The 10,908-nt window shown below is 53.6% G+C and overlaps 4 protein-coding genes across 4 annotated transcripts, besides 5 other annotated features; 3 read left to right on the top strand and 1 right to left on the bottom strand.

The window, feature by feature from the left end:
- Positions 1 to 64: 64 nt before the first annotated feature.
- EKO05_0009792 (uncharacterized protein) lies at positions 65 to 1,638 on the bottom strand (the record flags this gene model as incomplete). The annotated part of the gene is made up of 3 exons (XM_038942714.1): positions 65 to 1,296; positions 1,344 to 1,380; positions 1,429 to 1,638. 3 exons carry the CDS (start codon positions 1,636 to 1,638, stop codon positions 65 to 67), a joined length of 1,479 nt encoding a protein of 492 aa, XP_038795165.1.
- Positions 1,639 to 3,436: 1,798 nt separating this feature from the next.
- EKO05_0009791 (uncharacterized protein) lies at positions 3,437 to 4,621 on the top strand (the record flags this gene model as incomplete). Its single annotated transcript, XM_038942687.1, has 2 exons — positions 3,437 to 4,040; positions 4,086 to 4,621. 2 exons carry the CDS (start codon positions 3,437 to 3,439, stop codon positions 4,619 to 4,621), a joined length of 1,140 nt encoding a protein of 379 aa, XP_038795164.1.
- Positions 4,294 to 4,349: a tandem repeat.
- A 662-nt stretch (positions 4,622 to 5,283) lies between the features above and the next one.
- Positions 5,284 to 6,871, top strand: EKO05_0009790 (uncharacterized protein; the record flags this gene model as incomplete). The annotated part of the gene is made up of 2 exons (XM_038942680.1): positions 5,284 to 6,482; positions 6,535 to 6,871. 2 exons carry the CDS (start codon positions 5,284 to 5,286, stop codon positions 6,869 to 6,871), a joined length of 1,536 nt encoding a protein of 511 aa, XP_038795163.1.
- Positions 6,872 to 7,349: 478 nt separating this feature from the next.
- Positions 7,350 to 7,384: a tandem repeat.
- Positions 7,385 to 7,840: 456 nt separating this feature from the next.
- Positions 7,841 to 7,966: a tandem repeat.
- Positions 7,967 to 8,197: 231 nt separating this feature from the next.
- Positions 8,198 to 8,248: a tandem repeat.
- A 169-nt stretch (positions 8,249 to 8,417) lies between these two features.
- Positions 8,418 to 8,525: a tandem repeat.
- Positions 8,526 to 8,742: 217 nt separating this feature from the next.
- On the top strand, positions 8,743 to 9,365 carry EKO05_0009789 (uncharacterized protein; the record flags this gene model as incomplete). Its single annotated transcript, XM_038942573.1, has 2 exons — positions 8,743 to 8,842; positions 8,947 to 9,365. The coding sequence occupies 2 exons, from the start codon at positions 8,743 to 8,745 to the stop codon at positions 9,363 to 9,365; spliced, it is 519 nt and encodes a 172-aa protein (XP_038795162.1).
- Between the last annotated feature and the right edge of the window lie 1,543 nt (positions 9,366 to 10,908).

Genomic DNA, 10,908 nt, shown 5'->3' with positions numbered 1-10,908 from the left:
GGCACGAGCGTTTTTGTTGCCGGTCGTCGCAGTTTTGATAAATCATGCTGATCTCACATTGCTTTCAACCCCACTGCAAATGGCTACCATGTTCCTTGACGCTGGCGCTGCTCTGCCACGGCCTCCACACATATCTCCCACCGTTTGCATTCCAGCTCATCCGCAACTGAGATAACGGTGGCAGCCTTAACGGTACCTGTCTGGTATACGCAGGTGGCTGAAGAGGTGGCAGCGCCTGCACGTCTTCGTTGATGGATGACTGCGAAGTTTGCAGCCGGTTCATCTCAATGTCGTGCACGTAGCTGTTGCGACCGCTGTCGTTTGGGATGGCCTCAATGTAACAGGGAGCCAAAGGTTTGCTCATACTATCGCGCGGACTCGGATGTAAAGGAGGGCAGAAGTGTGCATCCAGTTGTAGAGTTGTACTGCGTCGATCAGGAGAGTTGTCAGTCCGTATTTGAGATCGGAAGCTGCTGTTTGCAGTTGAATGCAGAACCTGCTCAACCCATCTGCCAGATTTCATTCTGTTGAAGAGCGTGCGAGATGTGCTAGCAGCGCCGTTGCTCTTGCTGGAGTGCTGCTTCTTCGAGCCGTAGGACTGAGATCTCGACCGCGACCGTGTCCAAGTTGTGAGTCTGTCGACCTTGAGGGTTTGGGCGAAGAAAATCTTCAGCGCCGGTGCGTTGGCGCACATGGAGCCGATGTGCAATTCTAGAAGGGACCACAGCCAGGTATCACTGGCGACCCATGTGACGTCGTAGGTCTGAAAGAAGAGGCGGTAGCCTGTATACGTGCGAACCGCACCTATGGCGACACCGGTGTAGCCGAGGGCGAGAATGCTGTAAAGTGCGATCTTTTGACGAATGGGCATTTGAAGATTCCAGCAGAGTACTGTTGGGAGGAAGGCGACGACGAGATCTTGCACAGTGGAGATAATGCCGTGCGCAACCACATCCGCGCCCTCGTTGATGCATTTGTACTCGTAGCCTTTTGCGACTTTGACGAAATCCACTTGGTCCCAGAACGCAGAGATGGGTCGACACATAAATATCGGAATGAGAGCAAATACGACACTGTAACCACCGATGACGAAGATGGCAATGTGCATCGTACGGCGAAAGGCCGGCGACACTACGCGGGAGGACAGCCGGCGGTAGAAGAGTAGGATGGACAACTTGATCAGACCTGACGCAAGGGAGAAGAGGGAATATATGGCCATGACGAACTTGCGTTGGATCGGGAAGTACTGTTGTTCGACATCCCAAATGTGGCGGTTGAATCGGTGGTTCTCGGTGACTGGGTACGTCAGTTATGGATACACATGAAGTATAACTAGTGCTTACTCAGAGGAAATATGATGGTCAAAGCTAACACAGGAAACTGCATAAGTCAGCGATCAGCATAGATCTTTTGTGCAAACATTCTTACTGCTGCTACCAGCATCAGCCAGTCATCCCATCCGGCACTACGTTGCGTGTGAATACGGACCCAGAGCCGTGCCAACAACAGTGCGATACTGATGGGTCCGATTATGCAGGAGAAAACGAGTACATATTTTGGTTTTGTGACAGGATCGTTGTAGTTCGGAACCGGCCATGACAGCAGCTCTTCAGGTGTAGGCAGAATGCCTCCTGGCATATTTGTTTTCGAGTTTGATTGAGGTCAGGATGTTTGTATGATGTGCGAGCGGTCTGATAGCTACAACTATGTCTTACGGCTCTCGGGATGCCTCAGTCCGTAACCTTAGCCTCGTTAAGGTGGCTCGGCTCGCTTTACTGCAGCTCTTCTCCGCACTGTGGCTTGCAGCGTCGGTCCGGTCATAATTCTACGGCTAAAGAGCTTCTAGACCATTATCAGATGCCCCGACTGTTTTCGCCGCTGTCTCATCAACCGTCCCCAATTCCTAGGTCTTGATGGCATCTTCAGATTCGGTTTCCAGCATCCCTTCGGCTGCTTCCACGTTGTATTTTAGAATGCACATGGCTAGAAAATCGCAGCAACACTTGCCTAGAGCTCTTGGATCAGCATTGTCAATCCACCTGAGTTTGTTTGTACTGCTTTGGTACGCTAAAGCGAGTGACATTATCAACGACGCGAAAGACGAAACAGGCTAGTTATAGTTAGCGGTCTTAAGTCCGGAAGCATGTTGCGGCTCGTCTGATTGGGGTTTCTTCCAAGCCACCTCGGTAGTGCCGCGTCCAGAGTTCTCAGGCTCATCTGGAATCGCCGGAAAACTTGGTCGTTGGTTGGTCGGTCTATTTAGCAAAGATCATACCCCCAGAATCGTAGACTTTTGACTAGTGGCTAGTGGGATATTTGAGGAAGTGTGTCGTTAAGATTTGCACATCTGCTTATCACAAACAACCGCTAATCTATGGGCGATGAGCTAATCCTATGAACCACCAGTATCACAACTTCTTAAATTGACGAATGTGACATGTAGTGCTATTTCAAGCAACAACCCCAAAGACATTGTGGCGTGATGAATAGCGAAAACGGGCGTTTGAAGTATTGCAGATGCAAGGATACCGCGGATCTAGCCGCGTGATGCGAGCTTTATTTGCATGTCGAACCTGGCAACAACAACTCAAATCCATCGATCTGGGTTGTCGATGACAAACTTTAGGTATGGTAGACAGTCAGTTAACTTTTAGCGCCGATGCATTAGCGGACGCCGTGGCTTCTAAATGCGTGTCAGCTGCTGATAGCTAAAACACCAGCGATTCTTAGTTTTTCTAGGTGCTTGCCATTTATTGGAACGCGTCGCTTGATAGCTCCGGGCATGAAGGAAACACCGAGTGACCTTGATTTACATAGAAGATAATCGCCAGCACAGCTCGAACGCCCTGAAATGCTAATGGGCAAAAGACAGGACGTCGACACGTTCGTGATACATGCTTGCGTTACTGTGAGTAACGCCGATCCAGAAAGTGGGTGTGTAAACTTGCAATGGTACGCGCTTGAGTTGCGCTCGATGTATGTAGACGCAACTCTCAGTGCCATCAATATCAATCAGGAGACACTGTGGGAGAATTTGAAGTAGAAGCTTCTATAGGTCATAAGCCGTTTGACGTGGGGCGTGTGCGTGAATTTTACAGTGGATGGATTTCATCTGACTTTCACTTCAACCGCCTGCTGCTCGCTTGGCGACCGTGTCTGCCCACATTGCAAATCTGCTTGTAGCTCTCGTTAATACAGCAGTATATAGCCCTTAGTAGCTGCAGATACAACGGTATATTTCCTGTACTCAAGAAGGGCGGTGCCGCTGTAGTGAGACGCCTTCAACTAGTAGTACACCTCTCCTCTCAAGTCGTGTTGCGGTGGGCGACGAAGAGAACATAGAAGCTGCCTGTCAGGTTCCATCTTGCGAAAAAGGGACCGAATAACGATGACATAGTCGACAGGGCTCGAAAATCTCAATAGCGCGGTAACAGAGATGGCTGGAAGCAAGAACCAAACTCAGGTCATGGCAGCTCGATTGTTACGCACGCATAGTGGAGGCGACACTGCTGAAAGTACAGACGATACCACAGAGAAAAGATATGTTGTTGAGCAGTCCACGGTTTCTACCACTTGGTCGCACGTCGAAGACATCGAAAGGTTCATCGCGAACGAGGGTCTCGGGAGGGCCTTGGACCAGTTTTCAGAATCGACCGCGTACACGTTCGCTATTTCGGACTATATGAGGTACTTCCAAGATAGAAAGATTCTCTTCCTCGGCGAAACGGATAACTTCCAGGCGTGGGCGAGACTGAAGCTGTATCTTCTGAAACCAGACGAAGTTGAATATCTTCGCTTCAGCTTCCTCTCGGATACATCGAAGGTGGAGCACAACATCTCTGGTCTTCCCATCAACATGTATCCCTTTGGCCTCGTTGCAAACCAAGGTTCAAATCTTGCGAGGGAGGAGCTGATGGTGTTGGTGCGCTACGTGTTCAGGGAGGCTGCCGGGATTAATCTGCCCTTCTCGCTGGAAGCCAGAAGTACCTTCAGAAGCGCTCTGGTCTTCATCCAAAAAGCCATTGAAACGGCTGGAGGAAGTCAGAGATTCAGAGTCACACTCAGGCTTTGCTAACGCGACCCAGTTGTCTACAAGTTGACGAACATTGGCCCACCGACCAGACTCCCGAAGAGTCTCTCATATACGTTATCTGATGATTCGTCTACGAACAGACCTGAAGCCATGGAGGCGGGTACGGATGAGAGTGTGGCGCACAGAGCTTCAGAACGCTCTAAACCACGCAATGTCTTCGAGGTGTCGGCTCAACCTAAGATCAAGAAACCAGTCATGAACAAAGTGCAACCCAAACCAAAAGTAAAGCCCCAGCCGAAGCCCAAGTCAAAGTCCACGGCTGCGGTGGTGCCAGCAAAGAGGTGGGCGAGTGAAGCTGGTGACGGAGACACAGAACGGTACCGGAGATTGAGAGACCTGGAAGAAGAGCAAGCGGGGATCGAGATAGAAAAGGTAGAGAGCTCAGACCGTCAAGCGGACAGGAAGCGAGAAGAGATTGCAGATATGGACCGACTGCTAGAGCTGAGAGCGCGCGGCCAGGCAATGGACGAGGTGGAAGGTCGACTTCTGAAAGGCAAGTCAGCTCAGTGGTTGCTTGCCTGCCAGTGAGAGCATGGAGAGGAATGAAGACTGTGAGAGATAGCTGTGGCATGCGTGTTTTCTACACCTTCAGAGCCAACATCCAACTATCAGCCCTCGCTCCAGCTACTACTAAAGTCAAATGGTCTTCAGCAGATGTGAATCAAACAGCTACTACGAGCGAACTGGCTTGTACAGTTAATCCTGTCTCTACACTGGATAATAGGACAGTTGTGCGTTGACGAGGATCACGGACTGGACTGATGTGTTTCAAGTGACATGGAAGGTTGATTCCTCACACGTCCACGACGCGCGATTTCCACGCAGGTAGACGCGACAAAACACACGAAATGTAAGCAGATCCATGAGTACACGAGATGGACGCCAAGGTCAGAGCATTCGATGTTTAATAAGAGGCGTCGGAAGCTAACCACATTCCAGTTACCGTCGCCAATCAAAAGGCAGACGATTATGCCTCGGTACATCGATTTACCCCAGTCTACGCAACCCACTCGCTCCACCATCACGGAAAGCAGTGCGGAGAGGGCTAGCTTGCCTAGGCTGACCGAGGCAAAACATTTAAGTGCTGGAGCGTGTAGCGAGATACGCTCCTTTTCAGTGCTGCCGTTCTTCGCTTCTCTGTTTCTTTCAACACTCTCTCTGCACAGCCTTAGACTGCATCTCAGCCCATCATGTCTGGCGAAGCTCTTACCCGCGATGCCGTCGCAAAGCACAACACCCCAGAAGACATGTGGTGTATTGTTGACCACAAAGTCTACGACTTGACCGACTTTGCCGACGCGCACCCCGGTGGCTCTGTTGTCCTCGAGCAAGTCGCTGGCACCGACGCGACCACCACCTTCTACAACCTCCACCGACAAGAGGTGCTTGAAAAGTACTCCGACCTGTGCATCGGCACCATCGAAGGCGAGAAGTCCGAAGTCATTGTCACCCAGCCCGGCGAGCTGAGCCCCGTACCCTACGCCGAGCCGCTGTGGCTGCGACCGCAGTTCAAGAGCCCGTACTTCAAGGAGAGCCACAGGAAGTTCCAGAAGGAGGTGCGGAAATTCATCGACAAGGAGGTCAGACCGGTGGCGCAGGAGTGCGAGAAGAGCGGCAAATACATTCCTCAGGAGTTGATCGACAAGATGGCGGACAACCACATGCTGGCTATGCGTCTGGGTCCTGGAAAGCATCTGCACGGCAAGAACCTGCTTGGTGTGGTCAAGGGTGAGGAGTTCGACTACCTGCACGACCTTGTTCAGGCGCAAGAGGGCGTGCGCGCCAATGCCAGAGGTTTCCAGGATGGTAACATGGCGGGAATGACCATCTCCTTGACTGCAGTCCTTCAGTGGATGCCAGAGACTGAGCACAAGGCACGAGTTGTGAACGAGGTTCTGACTGGCAAGAAGAAGATGTGCCTGGCTATTACAGAAGCGTTTGCCGGTTCAGACGTCGCTGGGCTGAGGACGACTGCGACGTTGACACCAGACGGCAAGCACTACATTGTCAGAGGCACAAAGAAGTGGATCACGAACGGCATGTTCAGCGACTACTTTGTCACTGGATGCAAGACCGACAAGGGCTTCTCTGTGCTTCTCATCGAGAGGGACGAGAATCTTGAGACCAAGCTTATCAAGACCAGCTACTCCACCACTGCCGGAACTGCCTACGTCGAGTACAACGACTGCAAGGTGCCTGTGGAAAACCTGCTCGGCAAAGAACACCAGGGCTTTGCTGTGATCATGGCCAACTTCAACCACGAGCGCTTCATGATGGCCTGCGCCGTCATCCGACACTCGCGTACGATTGTCGAGGAGTGTCTGAAATGGTGCAACCAGCGGATCGTCTTTGGCAAGAAGCTGGTGGAACAGCCGGCCGTTCGACAAAAGTAAGCTCCCTGTCCGCGATCCAACATGCAAGTATGCTAACGATACGCGCAGACTGGCAGAGATGATCTCTCTCGTCGAGGCCAACCAAGCCTGGCTCGAATCCATTGCCTACCAAATGTCGCACATGTCGTACGCCCAACAGTCCAAGCTGCTCGGTGGGCCCATTGGGTTACTCAAATCGTACGCCACACGATCTGCGCATGAGATCGCCGATAGGGCTGTCAATATCTTCGGTGGACGAGGACTTACACAGTCTGGCATGGGCAAGTACGTGGAGGAGTTCCACCGCACGTACAAGTTCGATGCGATTCTGGGTGGCACGGAAGAGATTCTGAGTGATTTGGGCGTAAGACAAGCGTACAAGAACTTCCCAAAGAGCATGTTGTAGACGGTGAAGTCGGCAGAGTTGCATTGTAGGATAGCATCATGGAAGGAAGCGTACACAATCCATATCCGTGTTTACCGTTTGATGGGTGTGTCGTTGAGCCTAAGGTTTTAAAGATGCCAGGGATCCCAGGCGAAAGTGACAATAGGCCGTTGAAGTTGGGATGGCCAACGTTTCTGGAACATGTGTGGCACTGTCAGGATCGAAATGGTCAAACCAGTTCCAAACGTGGCCGTCCCCCGCCGTGTGTCATTGGATTGTGCGACCACGGTGCTCACGGAATGTAAAGCGAGCTTGGTCCTTGGGTCGGATACGCACGTTGAGCAATACGACAATGTCGCTTAAAGGCGACAGGTGATGAGTACATGGACTATCGATCTGTACGCTGCCGAGCATGGGTGTCGAAGAGAGTGGAGCCGTTTGGCAGCGTACAGGGGCAAAGGGGTCGACCGGTCAAGCAGACGGCTGCCAGTCATGTCCATGTGCGTGTGCGTGTGCGTGTGCGTGTGCGTGTGCAGTCGGCAGAGCAGCGACAGCAATCTCGCCAACATGATGGTGAGGATCGCCGGACGGGGATGTCGAGCAGTGCAGCAGCAGCGTGTCCCTACACTGGGACCCTGGCATCCAATCGCCAAACCCAGCACGCGCCTCAGCCGCCTGTGGCGAGAGTGCCTGCTGTGGACCACGTGTTACATGCCTCCAGCGGCCGCCGTGCAGCTGCATTTGCATGAGGCGCGTGAGACACATGAAGATTGGATGGCACAACAACAGGAGTGCAGCGCTCCGGCAGTCCCGCTGGAGTGCTGTCGCCCACTGCAGCATGCCCTCTGGTGCGAGTACGTGTCACCTGCACTGCACCGGCCAGGGCAAGTCCGGCGAGGTAGGCGATTCGCAGACGGACTGGACGGTGGCTTGGTGTTCACCATGGATGGCATGCATGATTTTGAATGACCTCGAAGGATGTTGGGTGACCTTGGATGAGCTTGGATGAGCTTGAATGATCTCGAATGATTTTGAATGATTTTGAATGATCTTGAATGACCTTGAATGAGCTTGAACGAGCTTGAACGAGCTTGAACGAGCTTGAATGACCTTGAAGAGGCGAGACATCTAGGGAGCGAACAAGGTGCAGTGCTCCACACAGCAGGCAGCGGTGGTGCGGCTCAATAGGTACCTAGTCGACGATGACGGAAGCGCCGTGTTCCTGCATGGCTCTGGGCTGGGAGGCAATGCAGGGCGTGGAAGGCGGTGGAAGCGCTCGGTCGGTCACGTCAGCTGCTTCACCATGTGCATCGCCGCGGGTTGGACACACTCTGGCTCGAGTCGAGTGCAAGCCTGGCCATTCTGGCAATTCTGGCAAGTCTGGCAAGTCTGGCAAGTGCATGGTCTTGCCATCCGGCCGCCTGGCATGTGCTTTGCCGGCGTTGATCTGTTAAAAGAAGCGCCCCAGCCTGCGTCACCTTTACTCGCCCATTACCTCGCCGTCCTGACCGTTTCCCTTTCACCACACCCGCTGTTGCATTGCTCACCCACGGCGCCTTCGGCCCAGCACTCCGCACTCCTCACTCCTCACTCCTCACTCCTCACTCCTCACTCCTCACTCCTCACTCCTCACTCCTCACTCCTCACTCCTCACTCCTCACTCCTCACTCCTCACAACCAGACTTCACTGCGACCCTCACTTCTACACAAGACGCCACTGCGCCTTTTGTCCCGCCCACTTCCTCACCTGAGCACACGACACCTGCCTTGCCTGCCCACCTGCCGCTTGCAACTGCGACCGGCGCTATCTCCGTTATCTCGCCATCCACGGCCGCACCAGCATCATCACCGTCATCGCACGCTCCGCACACCAAAGCACCACTACCGCCGTCATGATGCGCCGCTCAGACTCCGTGTCCAGCATCAGCTCCATGGGCTCGGATGCCGAGGAGACGATGCACATCTTCGTCAAAAACGTGTCCGGCGACTCCAGTACGTCCGCATCTCGGCATCTCTGGTTCCGAGCCTCGGAACCGCCGAGCCACTCCCTGTCATGCCCCCAGGCTTCTCACGTGCGCATTACTGACACCATCCAGCAATCGCTCTCTCGATACCCGCCAACACGTCCATCTCCACATTGCGCTCGCTGCTCGCCCTGCGCACCAACCTCCCCGAGCCCGCCGACCTGCGTCTCGTACACGCAGGCAAGCACCTGTCCTCACCCACCACCACGCTCGCCGACTATGCCATCGCGCCCAACGCAACCCTGCACATGGCCCTGCCTCTGCGCGGCGGCATGCCCCCGAAGAAGATCCGCTGCAGCCACAAGGACTGCAAGGATGCGGCGCAGCGCATCGTCGGCGACTGCGGCTTCTGCAACGGGCATTTCTGCGGCAAGCACAGGCTGTTGGAGGACCACAAGTGCGAGGGCTTGGAGGACTGCAAGAAGGAGAGCCACGAGCGGAATGCGATTAAGCTGAACAGCGAGCGCACCATGGCTATCAAGGGCATCTGAACAGAGCGCTCTCGATGAAGTCGGCCCAAGGGTCATTGCCGTCGCGAATGTTGCGATTTGCTTTGTCTTGCGTACTTCAGCCAGCGATTTCGGCGGTTGTTTGCTCGGAGTTTGGGTTCCGCGGGGCTGCTAACCGTCTGCTCCTTTTAATGCTACCTGGGGGAGCAAGGCGTTCTTCTGGATATCGCCGTCTCGCCATCTATTGGTGGGCTTTGACTAGCTGCTTGATCGAGCGAATATCTATACTCAACCTACCTCTTGATCAGTTCCCATGCGTGACACCTGTCGAACCACGTATCAATCTTACTGCAATACCTCTTCACCATCACATGTAAATAAAAAACAATATAGGTACAGCCCCTGTGCATACTGGTAACTATGCTAGATCTACAGGTATCATTCAAGTTCACCCTCATCCATGTTCCTACCTCGGTGCTTCCTTCTCTCCAACACCCATCTCACTCAGCCTGCCGCCACCCTCCACGACATCGACACACTTTCAACCAACAGACCACACCACGCTGCACACTCCGCGAGAAGATTCAAGAAGTTACCCATCTCTCTCTCTATGCATGCATTCGAGAGCATATTGGACTTGGTTGTCCTCTCTTAGCGATCCGTTCCTGCTGCTGCTGGTCTGCAGTAATGATCCACGCGCACGAGTGAGAGACCAGGACATGGCTATGTGTTTATTCACCGGTGCATGCACTGCGACGATTGTGGAGATCAGCGACTCTGACCATGTCGAAAAGGTAAGCAGTCCAAAGCCGCAAAGTTTTCCATCAGTGCTTTCACTTGCGCAGTGCCTTTGTGTTTCGCCTAGGGAACTGCGGGAAGGATACCTGGGAAATCAGACACTTTGACATTGTTGAATCCCCGAGCCTTCGCTACCCGTCTCACCTCGCCGTGCTCAGCCGCTGGCGACGTGACGTGTTGGCGCTGCATGCCGGGCCGAAAGACCTGGTCGTGACGTCGTTGCGAGTAAGCCGTTTTCTGAGGCCCGGGGTTTGCTTGCTCTCACCCCAGCCTGTCGAGTTGCGCGAACGCCTCTGTCAGATGTACGGATCGTGGCGGGACCGGGCGTGTATGGCGCGGCTTGGGTGTGTGGTGGCACTGGGTTTTTTTTTTGGGGGTTTTTTTTTTTTGGGTTTTTTGGTTTTTTCTTGGAAAAAAATCATCTTACGATACAAATCTTACGGTGTCGAGATAGCAGGTCAGAGGTCGGCACGTAGTTATCGCGGCATGAAAGTACAGCTCGCGCGTAGTTGCTCCGGTGGTCTGGGGCTGCCTGCTGTAGCCTGAGAATAGGGACGCTGTCGTAACGCGGGATTACCAAGATTCATGCTGTTTCGCGCAAAATGCATCGAACGCTGGCCTGCTGCTCGCATGCGCATGTGGCGTCGCGGCTGCTCTTGAACGACTTGGCCAGATGTGGTGTTGTCGCGGTGCGGATTTATTCGGCGGAAGTGTGACCGACACAGCGCGGAGCGGATGCATTATATTGGCAAAGAGGAGGCTGAAACACATGTGCTCCGCTCCTCCC

The sequence above is a fragment of the Ascochyta rabiei genome, chromosome 17, assembly GCF_004011695.2.
Source record: "Ascochyta rabiei chromosome 17, complete sequence".
NCBI lineage: Eukaryota > Fungi > Ascomycota > Dothideomycetes > Pleosporales > Didymellaceae > Ascochyta > Ascochyta rabiei.
The sequence above is the reverse complement of the archived record's forward strand: the minus strand, read 5'-3'. Positions and strand labels throughout refer to the sequence as shown.